The sequence below is a fragment of the Tachysurus vachellii genome, chromosome 19 (genome assembly GCF_030014155.1).
Source record: "Tachysurus vachellii isolate PV-2020 chromosome 19, HZAU_Pvac_v1, whole genome shotgun sequence".
Lineage (NCBI taxonomy): Eukaryota > Metazoa > Chordata > Actinopteri > Siluriformes > Bagridae > Tachysurus > Tachysurus vachellii.
In genome coordinates, this window is record NC_083478.1 from 7,580,899 (window position 1) to 7,607,014 (window position 26,116).

The window sequence follows — 26,116 nt, forward strand, 5'->3', positions numbered from 1 at the left end:
AGATAGATAGTTTTCTTTTTCCCCTCAGAAATGTTGGGGGATGCTACAACATTTGCACTAGATAGATCTCAAGCAAAGTTCTTGTTCAGTTTTACCTTCCTTGAACTTGGCCAGCGGCTAATGGTGCAAATTACAGGCTACAGGTAGTTTAAATTTGACAGATCGTGGGCGTGGAACTTTCCCGGGGCCACACCCCATTTACCATAAAAAAACGTTCTTAACATTCCAGGGGCGGAGTTTGTGGCTCTCTGTGAGCGTTTCTCAATGAGTGTCCGATAAGCGCAACTGGTAGAGCAGCTCGTTTCCGCGTGGAGTTTCTCACAGATATTTACTGACTCCGGACACAGAATGGATTACCGGTGGATAAAACCAATTTTTTTTCTCAATGTATTTATGAACTGCGTATTTATTTCTCTTCAAAATAAAGAAAGTAAGTTGACATTTTGGATTGTTTAAAAAAAAAAAAAAAAATTCTGAGTAAATGTTAGTTGATTCACATGATTAGGAGTCACTTTGCCACATTCGGCTCTTTTCTCCGGGTAAAATATTAGAGCTAAGACGTGAAGCGTAATTGACTCAATCGAGTTTACTAAAGAAAAAAACGAGTTGAATTGAATCGAGCTCGGTGTCAGAAGCGTGCGCTCGGTTCCTTCTGTTTAAAGTCTGAATCCAGTTTTATCCAGAGTTCGACTTGACTTCTACACTGCTTGTTTGTCTGAGAAAAAAATGTTATTGTATTAAAAAAAAGAAAAGAAAAATCACAGCACAAAAATCTCTACAAAATAGATAAGTCGTTATAATAATAATAATAATAATAATAATAATAATAATAATAATAATAATAAAAACAGTAAATATTTATAAAATTTAACCTTTAATATTAAAAATTGTCTGTTACCTGCTGTGGATTTATCTCCTTTTTTATTCCACTGTTTTTTTTTCTTCTTTTTTCTCCTATAAAGCATTTTAACATTTAACCTTTAATATTAAAATTTGTCTGTTACCTGCTGTGGATTTATCTCCTTTTTTATTCCACTGATTTTTTTCTTCTTTATTCTCCCAGAGGTGCTTTTGGACATGGTGGAATCTGGAGGAGAGTTGGGCTGGCTGACATGGCCCGACCAGAACGGAGTGAGTAGCACTGATTTAATATGATACCACCTTAACGTGGGGCAAAACACTAATAGATGTTTATTCGGATTTAATGTTATTCCTTTAGGGTTTCTCCGGGCTTTTAAGCATTGGGTTGTGTGTGTTTTGAGCTATAGCTCCTCTCCTTCTCAGACATGTCTGTACTTCTCCTGAGAGAAGAAAGCAGGCCTGGAGTTTTACTGCTCCATACTGGCTGTGGTTTTAAAGCCCTGTGTTGAACAGAGCTATAAGGGTGTCATTAACATTCAGAGTCAAGCGCATGTGGTGCTTTTAAAACGTGAGTTTTAACAGATTTGAGGAAGCAAAATGCTCATGGAAACCTCTGCCATGATCATATACTACGTCTAAATGGTTACTGTCAAGTTATACATGCACATCTGAGTGGTAAATTCCTTCCTCATGGTTTGTAGATTCTAATTAACATCTTATCTACGAGTCATTCCAAGGAATCAAACGAAATGTGTATGCATCCGGGAACAACAATCTATAGAACAAAATCATCTTTAAAATAAAAAATCACAGTAATGTTTTTAGTCTCTATACCTGATCTTCAGAAGGCAGGGCATGTGGTCTGCTTGAGTTGTACCGGATATGTCAATAAAAGATTTTATATGAGACAAGACATGGAATATTCATATCAGATTATAAAGGAAGTTTTTTTTTTTATTTTTAAAACAAATTACTGACTTAATGAAGAAACACCTGTGATAGCCTACACCCTATATGACTTGTAGGTATTAACTATAACTCTGTTATCTTTTGTACTAAGAAGGGCAAGCAATCACTCTCAATTTTATATATGATTATATAAAGATTATATATCTATATCCTTTAGCCACCATGTTTTATGTGTCATCATATTGAACAAATTCAAATTGTTCTCATACCTAAAGATTTTGAGACAAGTTTTGTCTTGTATTTCTTAACAAATTCTCTACATGCTCTCTTGAACAGAAATTTAGAACAAATGCAATTGTTTGGAAAAAGCTCTGGTTCTTGGAGGATTTTACATGGCAAGCAGTTAGCAAGGTTAGGCCTTATAGAGGCTTAATTGCACACTTAATGAGCTGCCTGGCATTTAAAGAGAGTATAAGGGTGATTTATATCTATGAATTGTGTTGATGAAGGGAACAACATTTTATACAAGCATTTGTTCTGCACTTTCATGGTATGGACCATTTTATTGTGATGCCACACACTGTGAAAATAACCCACCTCTCCTGTAATTAATGGCATAGTGGCAACATGTGGAGGGGGAAAAAAATCCCACAAACTGCCTCTGGAAAAATTTGTTACTCCAAGTTTCATCAGTCTATTTAGTGTAGGTGAAATGAAATTCTATTTTTCCTGCTAAAGGATGATAATGATGGTAATGATCCAATGTCCTCGGTAGTACTTAAAATTCCATGTTGAGACCATTTTTTTGTTATTTTTACCCTCATCCGTTACTCCTCTGCAATCTTGGTTTTGAAAATTTCTTAGTTGACTCTTCCCTTTTTTCTGCTTGCAGTGGGAGATAAGCCAGCAGCCAGTTAATGGCACCTTCCGCTATAACTACTTCGTTTGCAATGTGGAAGCCCGAGAGCAGGACAACTGGCTACGTACCACCTTCATTCAGCGTCACCCCGCCGCCACACGGGTGTTTGTGGAGATTCACTTTTTCGTGCGGGACTGCAATTCTTTCAGTGCAGACTCCCTTACCTGCAAAGAAACCTTCAACCTATACACTTCTGAAGCTGATGCTGACATCGGTACTAGCTTCCGCAAGGGCCAGTTTCGCAAGGTGTCAACTATTGCACCAGATGAAGTCTCTGATTTAGGAAATATGAGGATCAATATAGAGACAAAGCCGGTGGAGAATCTTTCCCGCAAAGGCTTTTATTTGGCCTTCCAGGACATTGGGGCTTGTGTAGCTATCTTCTCTGTAAGGGTTTATTACAAAACATGTCCCGCCACAGTGAAGAGCTTGGCAACATTCCCTGAGACAGTCGCGGTGCCTCAGGACGAGAAAAAGACACTGCGTGAGGTGGTGGGGGCTTGTGTGGAAAATGCTGTGAGTGAGGACCAGCCACTCATTTACTGCACTCAGGATGGAGAATGGGTGGTGCCTGTGGGCAAGTGCCAATGCAGCCCTGGTTATGAAGTTGTAGACGACACATGCCATGGTAAGACCTTTGGTTTTGAATAATTTAATCTCTTCTCAACTGCCAGCTGTGAAGTCTGATTTTCATTTATGCTGTTTTAGACAGAAACGAGGCTTTCTACTGTTGTACAATACACACTGAAAAATTTTAATAACTCTTTCTATTTTGTACTCTATATATCTTTTTTTTTTTTCAGGTAAATCTAAGTTGACGATAAAAAAAAACCCCACATATTGCAACAACACAAAAGACAAAAACATGTATTTCAAATACACATTGTTTTGAGATTTTCATATTTCGTCCATGAATACACCACACATCAATTTTATAACTCTATTTTGTAAAAAATATGTTCACTATTTGCAAGTAAAGTATGCTAAGCATTGAGACAAGTTTTCTCTTTACAGTTGTAGCTCTTACCTATTTAACCCCAGCATTCTTTGTCAGACTTAAGCAATTGCTTTTGCTCAAGGCAGGAGTTCTTTTCATTGGCTTAAAACCTGCTTCAGAGCATTTCTCCTTGTCTTTCCTTGTGTGTTTTTTTTTTTTTTTTTCATGGTCCTGTATTCTAGAAAGAGCTTAGCTGTTTGACATTCAGGTGTTCTGTAAGTAAAGAAACGTGCACAGGAGTCTTGGCATGCTAGGACCTGTTCAGAATGATTCCATTACTAATGTATGCAAACCCTAGCATTTAACAATGCTTTTCCTGTAACTGTGACTCGTGCGGAGGCAGGTAATAATGCTTTAACAATACAGTTACTCAGATAATTGAGATATTTCTCAATTTTGGAGATGTCCATTAGTAATTCTGTCTTTGGGCAGAGTCATGGAGTTAATTTAAAGGAGAAAAGCACATAGTGCTGGTGTCTATCATGAGATATGGAGGTTGACACAGACCAAGAGGGAGGGAATGATGGAAAGGTTGTGGAATGGAATGTTAAGGTTGCAGAACAATGTAGTTCAGTGTTCAGCTTCAGCTATCGGTCCCACTTGGCCCCACCTTTTGTGGTACATTCCTGTTAGTTTTACCAAGAAGCCTCCCTGATTACTGCAGGCCTGAGGAATTCCCCATGGAGAGCTGCAGGCCAGTGCCGCCACTCTGTGATGGATCTACGAGGAAGGGCAAGCAACAGAGGGCACTAAAAACAAGATTGGAGAAAGGCGTGTGACAGCCTTCAGTCAAACAAGATGGTAGAATAAACCCAAACAGAGTAGCGGTGAACCCACACTCCTTTTAGTATTAACACTAACACTTTTCCAACAATAAAACACACTATTCCATGCTCATAATCCTCCCTGGCATCAAGACACATACCTTAGTTGACCACACAAAGCCTTGCTGCCCAACCTACTGCTTAGATTGCACAAGCGGACTAGAGTGTGCCCACGCCCTGTCGCAGGCCATAAAGCCCTCTGATGCTCAGTTGGACAAATAACTATAGTTTCTGGAAGCCACCGAAGGATGTTGGCTGCCGTATTGTAGGTGCACAAGGAGGAATAAAGCAAGCGGTTTAGGCATAATGATCCACAATCTTTCAGGCTGTTATTTGTATTTCTTTTTAAAGAAGGTCTTTAACTTTTAATTTATTTTTTTCTCTTTTTCTTCTTTTTACTGGAATTAAAGCGGATGGTGACTAAGTGGAAACTCTGATGCGTGGTTTAGTGAGCTGTCGGGTTGTAATCGACTTGGGTGCGGATATAAGTGTAAGAACACTAAGTGCTAGGTTTGTTTGCAGACTGTAACCATTATTTTCTTTCATCTCAGTTTTCGTAGTAATATTGTTGACATATTTTGTTTGACGTAATAAATTTGCAAAATTGTTTGGTTATTCGAAAGACGTTACAGCGAAATACTTCAGAAGTTTAAGAGCAAAAGAAAAAATTACAATAGACAAAAGAAAAAAATTGTATGGAAGGTTTTTGGCATCCTAAAGGAAATGTATTTAATAGAGAAACACTCTTGTGTATACTGTATATATAAAGTATAATGGATCCCCCAGGGGAACCAACTGAAGAACCCTTAAGGATTTATCGGTTTTTCCGAAGGGCGTGTAACATTAACATACCGGTTTAAAACGGAAAAAAGACATGACCACAATTCCATAAAGGAACCAGTGTTGATTTTATTTTAAAGAACTTTTTTTACTGATGGATACAAATTTTGCTGCAGAAAGTTTAAAAAAAAAACTCCCTTGATGAATGAAATCCACACACATTTACTCCACAGTCCACAGCTTTGTGGTGGAAATATTATTCTATTATTGGGTTATCAGCAAATAATGTTTGGATAATTTTGTTACTACTATAAATTCTATGATTAAAACTATTTTTTAGTGGTTTTCATTTATACAAACCTATGCAGCTAAATCACATAGGCATACACAGACCATACACAGAAAGCAGAATGATGGTGCTTTACATTTTGATTATTTCATTTATTACAATCTCAGTATTTTCTTCCATCCATCCAATATGTTTTACGTCTACTGTTGCTTCGGTTACATCAACCATCACATCTTCTGTCATATTTGTTATGCCCTACACCCACCACTCACCCATATTAACCTTCAAATATAAATTTCATTACTCCCCATCCTTATAATGACGTAAATCAAACATGAATCGATATTAACAGTCTCAGTGGTCCTCCATAAGGGGGGGTGGAGGTTCCCTACCCCTACCCTTACTTCTACCCTACTCTTATCCCATTTTAAAGAAACTTTTCTCGCTTGGATATGTTATTCTCTCTGTGACAATTTTAAGCCAGAAAATCTTAAAAGAGAGTTTCAGCATTGACCGGCAAAATACTAAAGCAGTCCATTCAAATACAGTTAAAACAGACTTGTCCGTTTTTCCAGACAGTTTCTGAGCTATATGTGCTGTGTGGGAATGCTAAAAGTTTTATTGTTTTTTTTTGTTTGTTTGTTTTTTCCACAAGCCCTATAAAAGTCGCATGACCTCAGACAAAGGTGACCAAGCTTTCTTAACTCTGTTTTGAGAACCAGGGTTAAGACATATACAGTTGTTTGCTTGGTTTTTGTTTGTCTGTCTGGTTTTTGAGGGCAGGTTCAGGTCCTGCACGTGGCATTTACTTTTAAATCTGGTTTTATTTGGCCCTGTTTACATTATTTATGTCTACCCTGGAAAAGTCAAATATTGTGCAATAAACAGCTTTGCGTATCCATCTGCATCTCAAGGACAAACAGATGATTATAGTTATTTATGTTTAGGCAAAGTGTAAATTATGCATCAACTATTATACTCTTAACATGTAGGGAATATACAACACCGTAATTAAATCATGAGTGATTTTTACGGACTTAGAGATGCACACATCTAACTATAACTTTAATACGTTTCACTTATTGAGTTCTTCAGTCGGTTTGACTCCGCCATTTCCCTGAAGTCTTTATACAATGTTTTTTCTGGAGCCCTGTGGCGAGAAGAGCTGTGGATCTGCAGCATAATAGAGGGATAAAGAAATGAACCCGAAACTGGTCCTAAGTGCAGCCCTCATGCTGGGCTGTTTGCAGAGTTTACCGGCCCAGAGAGCACATTGTTTCACCGATCTATGGAGGTGAAAGGTGAGGGATCCGCGTAGACGATGGAGAGATGAGTCTGAATAGCATTTTGTTCTTCGGAGGAGAGCTAAAATCTGAGGATTTGCCTGCGCTTCTTTTAGCATGTAAATATAATCATCTTCTCACTCAGTGTGCTTGGGAAAGAAGTCGTGCACAATGGTGATCTGATGCTTAAGGTTTTTGCTCTTGTTTTGACCTATAATTACTCCCACCTTTCCTTCAGGCTAATGTTCTCTTCTCCAATTAAGCAAGTGGAAATTACCCATGTGTTGCGTACAAATCCACAATTTCTGATATACGACAAGCTCACAGCTTAAACATTTCAGATTGAGGCAATGTTGAACTTCTTTTGACAGGATAATGAGGGAAAACTCAAATGCAGTCTTTGATCCCCCTCCAACTGAGTGGCAGGTTCTCATATGAAAGTACATGTTTGTTCATAATGATCGTTCTGATTTATGTTCAGCAATACAGCAAAAGAGTCATCATGATGAAATTTTTATATATATATATATATATATGTATATGTATATAATATAACAAAAATAAATAAGTAAATACAAGCATATTTATTTGGATTCAGTTACTTTGGATGACGTGTAAGGTGAGAAGAATTTTCTGTCCTGAAATGAGTCATCAGAAAGAAGGAAAAAAGTGTCCGGATTTTTCTCTATTGAAGTAGCAGATAGTTTTGATAACATTTGGCAGTGTTGATTCATCGGCACTTCCTGCTTTGTACAAAAACGCCATTGCAAGTTGAGTGTGTCTTGAAAATAATGTGTGTTGTGTTTGTATTGTTTAGGGTATTAAAGAGTATTTAGTTTAGGGTTTTAAAATGTGAGTCCTTTTGGGACATGTTTCCTGTGTGGGAAACCATATAATGGGGGTAGACTGTGTGTATGCATAGAGTGCATTATGCGGTTGGGGTGTGAGATCAGCACTTTCCTGCCCCCACGTCAGTGCCGCGTGGCCCCAACAGGACGAGCTACAGCGGAAACCGGAGGCCCGCTAATCCTCCCTGACCCTCAGACTCGTCGGCTCAGGGATTTCTATTGTTGAACCTGTACGCCGCTTTCATTCTCTGATTTATTTTTCAATTAGGAATTTTGCATATTTGTTTGCTTGGCCTTTACTCTGGTACTCTGAATTGCACTAGTATTTGAAGCAGACGCTTAAATCCGAGCAAATGGCTTTTGAAAAATGTTTCCAAGTAAACAATGAAACTTAATCTCATGAAAACAGGGCAAACTCTTTTAAACCACAGTGTGTATAGTGAATCAGCTACTTGTTTTGTTGTTAGCACAGGAAGATATGTACACAATCTTCCTGTAGGTACACAATCTTCCTGTCCTGTTGTCTAAATCTGAGGAATTTAAAAGATCTGTTTAAAGATGGCTCTAATGAAGTCTTATTTCTGCTGTGATTCAGTCATCTCTTTAGGTGGTGTTAAGTCCTTTTGTTAATTACTAAATCCTCCAGCCCTTCTACCTGAGCCTTTTGCTCCCACTCATCTTCTTCTTGTTGCCTCTCTCTCACTCCTTCCCCTCAGTGAGAAGGAGTAATAAGTGTGAAAAGAAAAGGATTAGAGCATTTATTGTGTTTGTTAACGACGAGATGAAAGACCGAGTGGAATTGTAAAGCGTAGATGTAATTCTCTTACAGCTGGTCCATTGGGCTGGTAATCCTTTGGACTAATGCTCTCAACATACCTAGCACCTTCCTCAATCTCCTACCTCCTTCTGGCTTCATGTTACAGCTGACCCCCACACCACAGCCATGGCTTTGTCTTCACTGACCAACTGACTGCTCTAACCGGCCATACTGACAGAAGAGAAGATAAGAAATATAGCACAGTCAATACAATTGTGAACCTCAAGGATGATCTAAGACTTCAGAAATCAGGAATTCTCTGCCTTTACCATAAAAGTAGAATCTAACTGATAATGAACTCAAAAGGAACAGAGTTCAGTATTTATTTTCATTGTCTCAGAGAGGAAAGTCAAATTCTTATCTCTCTGTTTATTGTCCTAATCTACATTTTTTTTTTTCTTTACCAGAGCGATATATTCAGTCCATTTCACTGTATATTTGTGTTTCTTTCCCCCCACTGCCCGTATTTCTGAATGTAACCTTCTCCCACCATGTACCAAGCCCCTGGCCACTCTCCTCACTCACTCCTCTGCTCTGTTTGTTTTACTTGGCCATCAGCTCCTGGTAAAGCAGGACACTTTAACTCATTGCTGCCTTAGGCCACATGTAAGCCCCCCGAGTGTAGATTCGAATGACTGGGCTTTTTGTTTCCCCTCTTTTTTTTTTTCTTATGCGAAACACTCCCGTTTAACTCCTGTCCTGGAGGGATTCCTGTTGTCCAGCCAGCATGTATACACTCATTCATTCACCCCTTTCCCACCCGCCATCCGTCCGTGCATCCATCCGTTAATGTCACCAGCTCATCCGTCTTCACCGTGACCGCCCAAATCAACCCACATAGCTCCCAGATCCTGATAGGCCACCGGAGAACAGGATTCAGCTACTGTCACAATAAACAAACAGTCACTCAGAGCCTCTTAAGGCCTAATCCTCCCCGATGCCAAACAGGCTGAGAGTCTGAAACCAGATTTGCAACTCACCCTTACCCTGACCTGTAGGGAAGTCTATTGTAAGAAATAAAAAATGCGTAGTGTAAAAATAAGACGATGATGTTGAAGATCTTAATGAAGAACAAGAAGTTTATTCCAGCATAGCAGTGACAAAATACATCAAGTACTTTGGGTTCATCGGAGTCAACAAGAACCCAGAGCAAATCCTGCTCAAGCATTATATACAGTTTTCCCTTTTGGTAATTTAAATGAAGTTCCGCTTTGAATGTGTGTTGAGTGTAAGAATTGAATGTCTCACAAATGGCTGGGCTACACCTTGTTGTCTAGCTGATTGTCTTTAAATGTTAATCATGGTCACGTACACCTTGTCTTGGTATTGTTACAGTTGTTATCAACCAAGTGGTCACTTTAAATGGTAATCGCGGCCACGTAGACCTTGGCTTGGTATTGTTACAGTTGTTATCAACCAAGTGGTCACTTTAAATGGTAATCGCAGTCACATAGACCCTTTGTTCGTGGTGAAGCTTAATGTCCTGCTGCCGTTCCCATATTTATAATTGAATCAACTTTATACGTTTAGAGTCCTAAACGTATTACCTTATGATACTTAAACCTTTTTAGGAATGAGCTCTTTTAGATGTGTACCTTGGAGTGGAATTTGGGTGCAATTTCTGTAATTTCTTACAGTCCCCCCTTTGATGCTTTTGGCCCTGAAGCATCACATCACTTCCTTAATACAGATCACACCTCCCATTTTTCGGCAGGTGCCCAGTGTCGGTGAAGCCCTGCCTTAGGTTGTTCCCCTTCGGCCCTCAGAGAATCTTATCCGTCATAGAAACTTCACCTCACGCACACTGGTTTTAGCTCCATTCCATAAGGCAAACTTATCACAGGTTTTCTTCTTAAAATTTGGTTCTATGTAAAATATTACTTGGGTTTGGAGCAGAGACATTCAGAAACCATCACAGCCAACGGGAACGTCCCACATTGATCATTGAATTATCTGCAATCTGTCGTTTCAATATGGTACACATACAACCTAACATCATGCATTGACAAAGAATGAGAAAGATGCATACACACACAGCAGTTTTGAAAGTTACATCCCAAATCAGATCAGAATAGGCAATAACCAAATCACCACCATGCATTTGTTTAGTCAAAACATTATCTTTTCCCACAAGACCTTGTTGAGCTTTAACAATATGGTCGTCTTTTCTCTGCATTAGTGACATTAGCATATTATCCAACTTTGGTAACTCAAAATCAAATTCTGGGATATCTTCCACAAAACCTAGTTGTTCCTCTGGATCAATTACATTGTCTGTAGGGTGAAATTTACATATGGAAAGTAATTTTCCTATGAACCAAATTGAAATGAAACAAACCGAATACAAAGTAAAGCATCATTACTCGGACAAAGTGTTAACATTTGGTTATTATTAACAAAGATAAAAAAAAAAGTGATCAAGAGTTGTGGTGACATGTTTTCCTGTTTGAAACTATTACTCTTGTAAAATTATTGTGGACGTGTTAGATTAATTTCACGAGCCTCATAATTAGTGTGGGGTGCCCCAGATAATGGTTTCCAAGGCATCAAATGTGCAAATTAAACCAATGTAGTTCTGTCCCAGCGTTCTATGTCCAGTCCTCGCCATTCTCTTGATAGTAACTGTGTGATAAACCTAAAAGTCCTTAATGTCCATTCTTTAATACATTCTTCTGTAATATTCCCAAATTGTCCATGCTTAGAGTCCTTTCAAACAATTTTCCAAATCCTTTCCAATCCTTGAGATAATTTACTTGAAGATATTCTCTGAGGAGGTGATGAACTGGTTGCAACAGCACTGTGATACCTTAGGAACGACTTGAAGATGTTCTCTGAAGAGGTGATGAACTGTTTGCAACAGCACTGTGATACCTTAGGAACACTGTTGTCAAGAAGACCTTATACATTCCTGTTACCCTGTTCATCTGGGTTTGGAGATCATGCTGTAAGGTTCACCAAGACCGGAACATGGATCCATTGTAGATAAGCACTTTGGGACAGCGTTGGGCTGGGCACTGCTGTCACGAGAGCTGCCTTTCTTGTCCATCCCCACATCTTTATTTCTTTTTGACCTGAAAAACACTTGAAAACATAATGAATTTATACCCCCCCCCCCCCTTTTTTTTAACACAGCACACAAAAACATTACAAACACATACAACATAAATGACTATTTACATGGACCATATGACTGACATCAGATTTTTATGATATTAATGGATCTATGTGGAATGATCTCTTACCAGGTTGTTGGTTTTTAGTTTTGTGGCAGAGCTTATGATGTGAATCACTGCCTAGTCTCTCACAGTGAGCAGACCATGGGCCCTCATTTTGGAAATTCTTTACCACAACGTCTTCACTACTTTCAAATTTGTGATGGTGCACATTCTGACCAGAATGCATTTTGTTTTTCTGACTTTGCCAAATTTGTTGAGTGGCTTGGTGAAAAACAGCAGGCAACGAGTTACACAGATTTTTGAGCTCCTTTCTCAATCTGTTTACTGTAGCCTGTAACTGGTTTAAATCTGTTTTGCGGCCTGTTTTCTTAAGGGAAAATTTGCATTCCCTTGAAATATGTCCCTCCTTGCCACATGAATAACACACCAGGGGGTTATCAGGGTTACGAGAGGGTAGTCTTTCCTTTCTATCTTCAGTAGTGTAGTTCTCGTTTTTCCAGGAAACCTGGCTGGCTCTATTCTTATTGAGATTTTTGACACCTACTGCTGACACAGGATGGGATCTCTTTGCGTTAGCATTGTTGTTGAAAAACTGTGTCATTTTAGCAATGATGTCGTTATAATCAGAGAGATGGGTTACAAACATTGACACAGCAGAACGGGTGAGTGAATCACATTTGTTAATCAAAGCAGATTTAAAACTGACATCATTCGGTGTGATGTCAGGATTGCCACTGAAAGTTTTAAATGTCTCCAATAATCGCTCTGAAAATGCCATGGGGTGCTCCCCTTTCCTCATGTGCACATCCGATATTTTATCCCAGTCAACTGACATTACACCTAGGACTTCAAGCAGTGCCTGTTTCCTCTCTAACTTATTGGCAGTTCTAGTTTTGACTTTCTGATTTAACGCTCCAGACAAAGTGTCAGGCAAACACACAGTTAACAACACACACGCATCACCATCTGTAAATCTGTAAATGTCAACATATAGCTCGAAAACCTTTAGAAAGTCTAATGGATCTTGTTTGGCAGGATCAAATTTACCAATACTTTTAATCACAGCTTCGAGCTCATTGGGTTTAAACCCTCTGACCATAGTAGAGGTCACTGGTTCCTCCGCTCCTTCATTAGCACGCATAGTTGTAGTCAAGTGAACTGGAGCCATGGGGAACTTAACTGTACAGTCAGAGTATTGACTGCTGACTGAATGAGAATCTCTTTCTGAGTTCTCATCACTGTCTAACATTTCAGGAACCTGATTACTCCACATGCCACATACAGATGTCTTACTGATGCTAGTTTCAGTTGCGCTATTTTTTAACAGGAATTGACAAGCAGACTTTGCTTCCTCTAAATCTTTGAACAATGTTTCCACAGATGAACTAAGCATGCTGTTGTTAGTTTTAAGGCGTGCAATTTCAGTCTGCATCCTAATCTTTTCTTCTTTCCAGAGTATTCCATTAATCTGGTAATCTCTTTTAGAGATAATCCCTTCATCTAGTCTAGATTGCAGTTGCTCATTTTCAGCCTTTAATGCATTTAAAGTCTTTCTAGTGACTTTGTACGATGCAAGAACTGCCTGCAGTTTCTAAAGGAACTGAAACTTGTTGTGTGGTGGTTATAATTCTGTTAAGATTCTAAAGTAACTGAATCAGCCCGACGCAGTGTGGCAGTTGAATTATAGCTAAAAGTGTTTCTAAAGTAAGTGAAACAGTGATAGTGTAAAGAGCCCGACGCACCGCGGCTCTGTAGAGTTTAAAGCAATTACCTCGGGTTATTGCTTTAAACTCTACAGAGCCGCGGTGCGTCGGGCTCTTTACACTATCACTGTTTCACTTACTTTAGAAACACTTTTAGCTATAATTCAACTGCCACACTGCGTCGGGCTGATTCAGTTACTTTAGAATCTTAACAGAATTATAACCACCACACAACAAGTTTCAGTTCCTTTAGAAACCTATCAGCTTAAGCACTTTGCTTCAGTTACTTTAGAAACAACGATTCACATACAACTCTGTCACCACACTGCGTTAGGGTTAATTCAGTTCCTTTAGAATCTTAAACAGAAATGTACAGAATAGGCTTAACAATAATAATAATAATAATAATAATAATAATAATAACTCCTCCTGCTTATGATCAGTAAACTCTACTCTATGTTCTATTCTACACTAAAACATTTCTTTTCTAGGTTTTTTTAAACGAGGGAGTTCCCTGAATCAAAAACAGCGTAAAATAAGAAAATTCCGCTTTTCTTACCTTTCCCCACTTTTTTTTTTTTTTTTTTTTTTTGGAATCCTCGCTGGGTGGCTCGCCAATGTAAGAAATAACAAAATGTGTAGTGTAAAAATAAAACGATGAGGTTGAAGATCTTAATGAAGAACAAGAAGTTTATTCCAGCATAGCAATGACAAAATACATCAAGTACTTTGGGTTCATCGGAGTCAGAAAGAACCCAGAGCAAATCCTGCTCAAGCATTATATACAGTTTTCCCTTTTGGTAATTTAAATGAAGTTCCGCTTTGAATGTGTGTTGAGTGTAAGAATTGAATGTCTCCCAAATGGCTGGGCTACACCTTGTTGTCTAGCTGATTGTCTTTAAATGTTAATCATGGTCACGTACACCTTGTCTTGGTATTGTTACAGTTATCAACCAAGTGGTCACTTTAAATGGTAATCGCGGCCACGTAGACCTTGGCTTGGTATTGTTACAGTTGTTATCAACCAAGTGGTCACTTTAAATGGTAATCGCAGTCACATAGACCCTTTGTTCGTGGTGAAGCTTAATGTCCTGCTGCCGTTCCCATATTTATAATTGAATCAACTTTATACGTTTAGAGTCCTAAACGTATTACCTTATGATACTTAAACCTTTTTAGGAATGAGCTCTTTTAGATGTGTACCTTGGAGTGGAATTTGGGTGCAATTTCTGTAATTTCTTACACTATTTTACACAAAAAGTCATTTGTGTTTCTCAAAAGTCATTCCTCTGTACTTTCCTCTGCCCTCTTCTTCTGTTTTTGCCAATAAATTCATCCTATTTCCATATCTCCAGTCTGGCTAACATTCTACTCCTGAGCGTATTCATGCTTTGATTGGCTGCCCTCGGAAGGAAGCAAAGCTTCCTGCTTCCTGTTGTGTCCAGTGCACAAAGACAAAGCCCCGCTCAGACTTGTAGATTTGAAAGTGAATAGTTATGAGAAGAGTTATGCCAGGTCATAGACCTGAGATTTTGGACTTGAAAGGAATGTTATTTCAAATTTAATTCCTAGACTGCCCATTTTTAAGGAAAGCTCAAGATATTCTTTCTTTTGTCAGTGAATTTTAATAAATGGGTTAAAAACTCCACCTTAAACCCTTCATACCTGCTCACAGAAAAAAAAAATCAGGCTTTTGTTCCACATTGTTAAGAAGGCAGCCCACGTATTCATGTGGCATGTGGCATCTCCACTATTTGCAACAAGTGTTTTCCTTCAAGCTGAATAGAGCGACGGTCTGTGCCTGTTGTCAGGGCTGAAAAGGCTGCTGAATGCCCATGCCAGACCCTTGCAAGCAAGCAAGGGGGACCCAAGAATTCAAGGGATTACGGCTAGAGAGGTAGAAGCTGCAGCTGTGTGAATTGGGGTTCACAGCAGCAGCTGTTCTGCCCCCTTGGTGGTGAATAAGTCGGGTCTTTTTCTTCTTTCAACCACCTACTCCCCCAACCACAGTTTTTACTTCAGTCCCAGCAGGGATCGTTATCCTTTCTATCCATCTCCGTCAACCCCTCTGTCTCTCTCCATCCCCACCTCCACACAGGGTCACCTTAACAAGTTGCAATAAAGTCTCAGGAACAGCTGGCACAAAAAACAAGACAACGACTGGACTTAAAAGGAGGAGCTGCAAACTAACACCTTGACTGGCTTTAGGTTGCCAGGCTGAATTCTTTTCATGCTGAGAATTATCTTTTGAAATTGGAGAACGCACGTCCTCGTATAGTGGAGGTAAAGTATAGCTCTGCTCCTGTTTGAGCAAGTGGCCCAACCCAGAACAAAGTCACAGTTGACACCATGCTTTGGAGGAGGAAGTGATGGCATACTTTGTAATTAATATTGTTTGCTGTTTAAACAAAAAGCACTTGGAAGTGGAAACTGTAATTTGGTGTAAGCTGCTTATTCTACTTTTTTCTTTTCTTTTTTTTTTCTTTTTTTTTTTTTTTTTTTAAAACAATGCTTATTTCTTTCAGCGCTTTTTCTCTTGGTGCTACCACTTTTTTTTTTTTAGTCGAGTTTCTTTAAATTGCCGTCATGTCGAAGCCAACTCCTGTTTTATCTTTGAGGTGTTCCACTGCCATACACTCATATGCACACAGAAATGACTCAACCATGATTTCTTGTTATTGTGTAGCGATACGGTTGCTGATTTCTGGCTTGGCTTCTGCAAACTTGACAGTCAGAGAACTGTTTAAACTGAGTTTTCCTGTAAGTGGTACAGTAGAGGAAGGAGTGTGTGCAGGAGGGGATACAGTTGTGGAAGTGGACAGAGGAAGGACATGACCTGAACTTGATGGAATGTTTTAGACTGAATACCAGAGACTTTTCTCTCTCTTCCTGTTTGTACGGTTTAACGTATGGTTGTACTGTACGACTAAGTTTGAGTTTGTAAAATGTACAATTGACCATCTGTGTCATGTTATGTCAGGTCATGATTAGTTTTCTTTAGTTGTACTGAGAAAATAAATAGTTTGACTGTGCAGAAACTTTGACATCTGCAAATCTGTGTTGATAGACACGTCTGCTGGCTTTATTCTGTTTGCTCTCTCACCTTACTTGTCTAATATTGAAGCCTGGAATGTGGGATGACTGGTCGTGTTTGAGCAGAAAACGGGGGATGGTTTGAATGTTTGCTGTAGTCATACTTTGTCTCATTTATACACTCTTGTACTTTTCATCCAAAAGCAAATCTAGAGAGAGGGAGGAGAGACTTCAAAAGAGATTGAATTTGAGAAGTTATATATTATGTTGTGTCTCAAAGGAGGATTATTGCTCTATTCCTTATCCAAGTTTTGTATGGTTTGGTCTTTTTACAGAGTGTAAGGCAGGCTTTTTTAAGGCCTCAGTGTCCAATGAAGCCTGTAAGCCATGTCCAGAGAACACCCACATCTCGAGTCCTGGCGCTCTGAGCTGTCCCTGCTTGGAGGGGTTTTATCGAGCTCCAGAGGACCCTCTGACAGTTGCGTGCTCAGGTGAGACTTTACAGCATTGCACCCCAACAAATTATCTTTAACTGACCTTGCTGCCGGTCCCTTTGTCTGCCCCTTTTATTTGCCATATTCACATTTTGTTCCTAATATTTTTATTAGTTAGAGCTTCACTAAATGGGTGATGTTTTATTTTTTTTTAACCATAATTCTATAATTTACAGGCTTACCTTCCTCTCCTAAATCATTGACCGCTACCACAACTCAGATGGCCACTGGGAAGCTGGAATTGTCCTGGAGTCCACCAGGAGATACAGGAGGACGCTCTGATATTACTTATAACGTGGAATGCGAACGCTGCGAGGGCAGTGTGTGTCAGCCATGCGGAGATAAAGTACGTTACGATCCCAGCAATATTGACATAAAGGAGACCTCTGTGATCGTTGGTGAACTGGAGCCACATCTGAACTACACATTCACAGTGGAGGCTCGGAATGGTGTTTCCCAGCTCAGCTCTCAGAGAGCCACCAGCACCATCAGAACTGCCCTGCAATACATAGGTCAGCATTGTAGAAGTGGTGGTGGTGATGACGATAACACATATGCATCTTGTATCATCTGAAGCTCGTAATAATTGTTGTCTGTGGACTTTTCATGATTTTGCAGTACCTTTCACAGATGTAAAGTATTCTCAGTAACATAGAATTAAAGCTAGCGTTATTTTGTTGCATGTATTTTAATATCCAGTCATATGGAATAATAGTAACAGACTTAAAAAAGAACTTTGTTGGAAAATCTTATAAATTTTTTTACACCCTTTCTTTCTGTGAAACTAGTAACTGTTTCTAAAACAAGAAGTTACAATGATTTGGTTAATTAACAGAATGGTTTGCTGCCTTTTTCTCATTAGACTATGAAAAGATTTGGTGTTAATATATTGGTTCAGTCATTGTTTTTTTTTTAAATGTCTCACACAGGCCCTCCAAGTGTAACTGGAATGCATTTGGTAGAAAGGAGCTCTAAGACCCTGTCATTGTCTTGGTCCGTGTCTCGCCGAGCCAATCCCAGCAACTTCCGCTATAAGCTCATGTACTGCGAGAAGGTCAGGAGCAAAACAATTTCAGATTATAATTTTGATTATCAGTGCGCTTGTCCTTTTAACACACTTTTGTACTTTTGCAGGATAAGGATGAGGCGAAGACCGGTAAAACGTACACTGTGCTGGTTCTGGATAAGAACTTTGTTGACATCAAAGATCTTTCTCCATCCACAGTTTATCTTTTTCAAGTTCAAGCTCTTAGCCATGAAAGCAACGTGGGCAGCAATAGTGTCGAGGAGGAGTTTTCAACACTGCCAGAAGGTTAAACCAATGGAATTTTCAGTGTTTTCAAAACTTAATTTGCATTTTTATGTTAATGTTGGTCCTCCACAAATGTCTTTTTTTTTTAAATTATTTCTGTTTTTTTTTATTAGTTGGAAACACAGCAGTGATTCTTGGAGCAGTGGCAGGAGGAGGTGCCATACTCTTCATCGTGCTGGTAGTCCTGCTCCTGTGCAAACGGTCAGAAACAATTTCTTTTCCTTACACTGTTGCTTTGTTTCTTTCACTTGGCTCTTTCTTGACCCCCTCTTCTTTTCTCTGCATGATCCAAGATGTCCAAACCCATTCAGAATCATCCTTTTCATAGTACTTTCTTTATCTGGATCTATTCCTTACCACTCAGAGTAAAGAATGTGGTGTTGAATACAACTGCTCAATAAGTGCTTTAACTAGACACACATTTTGAAAAGAAATTAATCGGGGCCGGACATTGTGCCAGATAAGAGGAGGTTGGTCCTTTTAGGTGTAAGACTGGAGTGGCTATGTGAAGGTGACCCAAAGCGTCGGTAGTTGTCTCTGATAACCCTAGACCCCTGTCACCACTTGGTAGATTTTTTTTATTTTTATTTTTTTATCAAAGCTCTCCTCGACTGAATGGAGCCGGCCCTGAAGCCAGCCCTCTTTTAAGTTTAAAGTATGAAAAGAAATGCTTCACTCATTAAGTCTTTATTTCTGCAGCCGAAAAAAATCACACACAAGGCAAGGACCGGAGGACGCTTATTTCTCCAGCTCAGGTTAATATTAAAAACTTGAAAGCTTTTTTTTCCCCAACCCTATTGTTCCTCTTTCTTTATCTCTTTACTAATCTCAGTAAATCTTCTCCCCTCCAGAGCAACTGAAGCCTCTTAAGACTTACGTTGATCCTCATACATACGAAGACCCCAACACGGCTGTGCTTAAGTTTGCCAGCGAGATTCATCCGAGTCACATCACCAAGCAGAAAGTCATTGGAGCAGGTTGGTACACTGCTGGGCAATATCCCAGAAAACCGTAGATTTATCCATTATTTATTTTGAGATGTTCAAGCACTGTAGCGCACACACACACACACACACACACACACACACTGCCTGAAGTGAGAATTGCAACATAAAAGAATTTGCTTATCAGATTCATGCTCTGCATGTTTAGACATATTTTGAATAGAGTTTTTACGGAAGTGTGTTCCTCCCACGAGAGCATCTGCCATTATTTTTTTAACCCTGCTACATGACCCTGTTTTTGCTTTAGTTTGAACTCAGTGCTAATGGTGGAAAAACAGACCAATTAATCAAGGGTTTATTTATACGAGCCCCTCCACAAAAACAGCAGTAAATTTAAACTAAACTCTGTGTATTTATTGGATATACCTAAATGGTCAGGCCTCCTTTACCCTGAGAGGAGAAGATTAGGGCAGCGTGGTCACCTTTCCCCTGTGAGCTCCCCCGCAGGCCTTCCCACGGCCCTCTTTCACTTTTTACTTTGTGTGTGACAGCTGATTCCCAGGCCCTCATAACACACACACACATACATTTTCCCTCCCCCAGAACCAAATACTGACCACTCTAGAGTTTCGTGGTAGGCTGCACCTCCAGGTGCTTTCAAACACGTGCCTTGTTTACCATTTCCTCTCTATGGTATCTGAGATGGCTTCAAAGAATGTAACATAATGCCCCTCTGTGGAAAACGGTGAAATCAGTAGTGCGGAAAGTCTTATCTGATACCCATATGTATAATGAATGGGGGCTGCCCTGCTGTAGGTGAGTTTGGAGAGGTTTTCCGAGGCATCCTGAAAGCTCCTGGACGAAAAGAGGCAGCGGTGGCCATTAAGACGCTGAAGCCAGGTTACACTGAGAAACAGAGGCAGGACTTCCTAAGTGAGGCCAGCATCATGGGCCAGTTCTCTCACCAAAACATTATTCGCTTGGAGGGTGTGGTTACCAAATGTAAGACATCAGACATTTTGATTTCCTCAACAGATTTTTAATTTTTTTTCCTTCTGGAGGTCAATGCGTGACTGTTTTCTTTTATGTGTTTCAGTCAAACATGCTATGATCATTACTGAGTACATGGAAAATGGTGCATTGGACAAATATCTGAGGGTAAGATTGTGAAACTGGAAATACCCTAGAACAGAAATACATTTATGGTGCCTTTCTTTTCTTATCAAACCTTTTTATCTTATTGTTTAGGACCACGATGGTGAAATGTCATCCTTCCAGTTAGTTGGCATGCTCCGTGGCATTGCGGCAGGCATGAAGTACCTCTCAGACATGAGCTATGTACACAGAGACCTGGCTGCTCGAAACATCCTGGTCAACTCCAACCTGGAGTGCAAAGTTTCCGACTTCGGTCTGTCCCGGGTTCTGGAGGATGATCCAGAGGGCACTTACACCACTAGTGTATGTGTAGAGTTCACCTAGCAATTTAATGAAATATTTTCGGAAGACTGTTTGTACAAGCAGGTCTTCACTGCAGTTGTCTTTATTTTAACAGCTAGACTTTATAATTATTATTTCCTTGACATTTCTTAAAGAGAAACATTCAGTCTGAAGCGTTTTTGTGGTTTCTTTTACAGGGAGGAAAAATTCCCATTCGCTGGACAGCTCCAGAGGCTATTGCTTACAGGAAGTTCACCTCGGCCAGTGATGTTTGGAGCTTTGGCATAGTCATGTGGGAGGTAATGGCGTTTGGAGAGAGGCCCTACTGGGACATGAGCAACCACGAGGTACACACAGTCATAAATCACTAGTTTTGAACAGTAACTGAGTGTCCTTACAATTATCTGAGATTTCATCCTAGCAAAACCTTTTTTCCCTCGACAACATCTCGCTAAAGGTGATGAAGGCCATTAATGAAGCGTTCCGCCTGCCTGCTCCGATGGATTGTCCTTCTGCTGTGTACCAGCTCATGCTACAGTGTTGGTTGCAGGATCGTTCAAAAAGACCTCGTTTCCAGGATATCCTCAGCCTACTTGACAAACTCCTAAAGAGTCCTGAATCTCTCAAAACCATCGCGGACTTTGACCCCCGGTAAGTTCAGTATTCATAAAATATTCTTCTAAAAACTCACAGAATGAGCATTAAAAAAAACAAGAGTGCTGGGGTTCTGGAGACGTACATAATGTCTTAAAGAAGTGATTCAGCTATGGAATTAGATCTGATAGCAAAGAGAAACTGGGTGGTGGCAAAGTTAAGATGAAACTAAATTGGCTTTTTTTTAACGTCATACTATATCCATGCATTCATGCAAACAGGATTTTATCAGATTCTGTGTCTGAACAAACGGGTTTTTTGTTTCAAAGCCTGTCTCCTGTAATAAGAACAGATACACAAACAGAAAAAAAAAAATCCTGATGTGGTCTGCTCACTTTCTCTTGTGTTTCTCTTAGAGTTTCTATCCGGCTTCCAAGCACCAGTGGCTCTGACGGCTCTCCCTTCAGGTCTGTGTCTGAATGGCTGGAGTCTATTAAGATGAGCCAGTACAGCGAAAACTTCAGCATGGCAGGCATCGTTAGCATGGAGCAGGTGCTGCAGATGAAGAGCGAGTAAGTATTGCCAAATGCTCACAGTAGGAATATAATCAACTTTATGAGTGAGAATTTCTCACACACATTTGCATGGATCAGAGCAATGGGCCAAAGTTCATTTAAAGTGCAAACATCCTGTCTTTTCCTTAGCAGCACATAACTTCAGATAAAACGCACGTGACTCACTCCACCCTACAACAAAAGTTTTTCAAATGGGTTTCATGACCATATCAATTACAAATGCAAATAAGTCCGATTTTTTTCATTATTGTTGCTATGCTAACTATGTATTCAAGATATAAAGTGCTTCAAAATACGTGAAGAAGCAAACAGTCCATATGCAAATCATATATTTGAATATTGTAGCCTAACAGGCCCTGATTATTTGAACACTATATCTGGGTTTGTGTAGATAGGGTGGATTTCTTTGTTTGGCATTGAGATCATATTTGAATAAGACGGTACTTTTAAAGCTAAGGCAAGATTTCCAGAATGTATCATTGCTTGTTTGTTAAAGATGTATTGAGAATCATTGACCGTGTTTATGCACTGGTCAGACAGATAAACTTGCACATCCACGGACAATTTAATGCTTCTTTAGTTTAGCAAAAAGATATAGTTTTCTACATGTGTTCTTGATTTAGAGAAAGAAAAAAGTTTGTTCTGCAAAAGGGTTGAATGGAAAATCTACATTTTATTTATTTATTTATTTTCATATTTTGGTGGCCTGGATGTGGTAGCCTGTGGCCAGCTGCTCCGCCCTTATTCCACCCCCTCCCTTCCTCCATCCCTTCTTATTCCTTTATCGTCCCTCCCTTCAACCACAGCACCAGTCAAGGGCTGTGTTCTTAGTGCAGCCAGGAACCACGGTTTCTCCCAGCTTAGGCTATGTAAATCCCCTTTCAAGAAATAGAAAGAATCATCAGAACTGGTGGGATAAATAAAAGGACAAATTCCAATGAGGTGTGGATTGAGGTAATAGATGTGTCTGAAGCAGTCCTTAAAAAGGCAGCAGTCTGTCTAATAGATGTACAGAAAGCATGAGTGAGGGACTCTACACTAGTTGGAAGTTGTGTGACCTATAACTGCACTCCCATGGGTGTATTTAGCCTGGAAGTGGGATGAGCTATGTGTGGAGAAGCAGAAATGCCTTTGATGTGTTTGTCTTTTTTTTATTTGGTTTTTGCTTTATTTTATGGTTGAGTAGTCCATCTGTTCTGTTCTGGTAGCTCAGTGGTGGTGGGGGAGCCCAGAAAGTATTTATGAGTCTTCCAGTGCTGGGTTTCCAACAACAGTGATTCATGGTAGTTATTGTGCCTTTTTAAGCCTTGTTAATTAAAAGTACAATTACTTTGCTCCACTATTATACAAGCATTGATTGGTTGGTTGTGAAGGCAATAAATACAACGCCTGAAAGGTGCTTAAGGGGCTCTTTGGATAGCTAAGTGGAATTTCCTAACAGGGGAATTATATGATGAGGAAACCTCCTGTTGTTGGGTTTCGCATAGATATTTTGGGGTTTCTTGAGCAGGCAATGAATCCGTAAAGGTTAGGGATTGTGCTTTGGGATTATGGTGCTAATTTGTTGGTTGGTTCTATTTAATTGTTCTTGTAAAATGTTAGAGGTTACAATGGCATTTAATAGGAGAGTCATTTTCATCAATTTGAGTGGTATTGGTTAGATTTTGCTGTTTGTTCCAAGAAACAAAGTAAGGTGTTTATTTCCTCACCATTTTTATTTACCTTCAGCAGCATATAATGAAAAATCTAGTGTTGATGATGTGGAGATGGCAAACATTGCCTTAAAGTTTGCTTTAAAGTTATATGAATGCTATGCAGCTGTATGACTCTGTACTGGCAGAGATTTGGCTAGTTAGTTATCTGAGATGACGAGCAGAACAGCTCTTGGTGGAAGTTTTAGCATGAATATTGAAGCTTTGAAACCATATCCATGTGAGACTTAAATTATCTTTTTTTATAGATACAAACGAATTCAGCTGAGAGATTCGTGGGAAACTGTTAGCCAAACTAAAAAAAGACCAAGTTGGCAATGAATGAAGCCAAAATATAATTGATATTTGAGTCATTTTGAATAGATTTTATGATAAAAGTTGAGTATATTCAATGCAGTCTATCAAATCTCACTGTCCTGCTGTTTTCTCACACCCTCGCAATTTTCTCTTTCACAGGGATATCCGTAACATCGGCGTCCGCCTGCCAGGACACCTGAAAAGGATCGCCTACAGTATCTTGGGACTTAAGGACCAGACTAGCACCCTGAGTGTATTTGCTGTGTGAGGCACTCGCCACTACATGGACCACCAAAACTCTCTAGCTGACTTGAGAAAACTCGGAACTGAAAGCTACCCTGGCCTTGGGCTGCGGCGACAGCCTTACAACCTGGGCTCTACCACCCTCCAGCTTAACAAGATGGACTCTCATTGCAATGGAGCCTTATAGCAGATTTGATATAAGTATCAAAATTGGAGGAGAAGGGTGGACAAAGTAAAAACACGCAAACGACATATCAGTCAGAATGTTTATATTGGTAACCTATTTTTACAAAACATTGTTTTATTTTTTCAAGAGAAGTAATGCTTTCTTGGCAGGAAGCTCTGAATCTAATCAGCAATCATGCAGAAAATCAGAACTATCATTCTTCCAGAGGTTGGGCATTTGTCATGTCTAATTTTGATTGATCTTTCAGTTTACTTTGTGCTGTGGCACCATGTCATTCTCATTCTCATCTCAGCGTGATCCTTAACATGCTGATAAGGAGGAAGCTCAGTGAATCTGATGGTCTTCATTTGAGGTGATGATTGCAGGACAGTCTATGAAAAGCAGAATACAACACAGGCCATAAAGGGTCCTGTTGTAATGTGGGCTGGCCATTGGTTTGATGGTTAGAAGTAAGTTTGACATAGTGCAGTAGCTTTACATTTCTATGCTTTTAAAGAAATGGCAAGGTTAAAGTTCAGTCTTAATTCACTGTGCTTTCAGCAAGCATGAGCAATACAAAATGAGCACTTAAATGCTAAATATTTCAGTGGCTGAACGGATTCAGCTTAAGTGCTGGGCTTTTCTTTATCTCGTGTTTCATTTAATAATTATTTTCCTGTGACATTCAGTAGAATACTTGAGGTTATAATTCTGCAGTGTCATATCAGATGTAATCTTTCTGTTTGTATTATGTGTGGACCAAATGATAGTCCAAACAAGCAAAAAGAAACTGCAAGAAGTCCAGGAGCAGTAGTAGTAGTTGTAATATATCTGAATAAGAGATCAATTTGTATTTTTGTATATTGTACTTTTCGGCACATTCATATAATGCAGATTTCCTGGGTTTTTTATGGAACCAATAGTTATAGAATGAAATGCTTTAACATGCATCGACTACATTGTATAAGACTTTGCAAAACTGTCTTGTTTGGTTAAAACCTTTGCTTTCCTTTAATTTCTGGATAGTAATGGGAATATGTCTTGGTATGATATGGTATATGGCCTTGTAGTGCCTCGCCATAGGAGTTCTTTTAATTCCTACTAAATCTAGAAATTGAATGCAAGTGAATTTATCCAACAATTATTGGTTTTGTTGCTGTTTATTCTGCGAGTGTGATATCTGGATATTCACACAAAAAAGCAAACGTAATTGCAATTTTGAATTTATTTTTTGAATTATTTTTAATGTTTAATATTCCTCTGTCTTGCTTTCTTACATTCATTGTGTTAAGAAAAAAAATGGCCTACAAAGCCTCACACATTGGCATGTTCTCTCCTAAAAGAAATATTTGGCAAACTGTCTTGTACTTTATTTAATAGTGTATTTATTTTTCTTTTATTTATTACTGTTAAAACTTTGAGCTGGGATTTTTTTTGTAATTGATGTTATCGGTCACAATAAAAATCTTTGTAGTCTTCTGTCATTGAACAGTTCACTTTCAATTACAAAGTACTTACAAATGTTCACACCAACATGGTCCTGACAAAATAAAAATTTTCTTCTAAAGCCCTATAAAAGCACTTCCTGAAGTGTTTAATTCATTATACACCATATCAATATATTTGCTAAGGTCTATATATATAAAAAAGGATATATTTTTACCCCTTGTTCAAGTTCGTTCTACCTTCCACTTCTAATAGCTGTACAGTCATTCCTTCACCAGCCTCTCTTTCTTTTTCTCTTGGCTTTGATAAGATGAAAAAAAAATGCAGCTTGTCACATAACTGAGAAAGTGCAAGGTCCTCCAGCCGGAAGGCATTCTTCATTGGTGAAAAACTTAAAGGACCAGCTTTACTTCAACAAAGCTGACACTGATTGAATATTTCTTTCCTGAAGACTTCT

The 26,116-nt window shown here is 39.2% G+C and overlaps 1 protein-coding gene across 1 annotated transcript; it reads left to right on the forward strand.

The window, feature by feature from the left end:
- Positions 1-268: 268 nt before the first annotated feature.
- On the forward strand, positions 269-25,702 carry epha2b (eph receptor A2 b). Its single transcript, XM_060893371.1, has 17 exons — positions 269-430; positions 1,064-1,131; positions 2,663-3,317; positions 16,775-16,930; positions 17,110-17,445; positions 17,863-17,987; positions 18,068-18,245; positions 18,359-18,446; positions 18,945-19,000; positions 19,097-19,222; positions 20,006-20,191; positions 20,286-20,347; positions 20,438-20,647; positions 20,824-20,973; positions 21,084-21,277; positions 21,637-21,792; positions 23,964-25,702. The coding sequence occupies exons 1-17, from the start codon at positions 349-351 to the stop codon at positions 24,070-24,072; spliced, it is 2,937 nt and encodes a 978-aa protein (XP_060749354.1). The 5' UTR covers positions 269-348; the 3' UTR covers positions 24,073-25,702.
- The last annotated feature ends 414 nt before the right edge of the window (positions 25,703-26,116 follow it).

Bases quoted from the DNA above. Each gene is read 5' to 3' on its own strand.
- epha2b (XM_060893371.1), top strand. From the start codon at position 349: ATGGATTACCGGTGGATAAAACCAATTTTTTTTCTCAATGTATTTATG. The intron at 1,132-2,662 runs GTGAGTAGCACT...TTCTGCTTGCAG, and splicing joins CATGGCCCGACCAGAACGGA to TGGGAGATAAGCCAGCAGCC. The intron at 21,278-21,636 runs GTAAGTTCAGTA...TGTTTCTCTTAG, and splicing joins ATCGCGGACTTTGACCCCCG to AGTTTCTATCCGGCTTCCAA.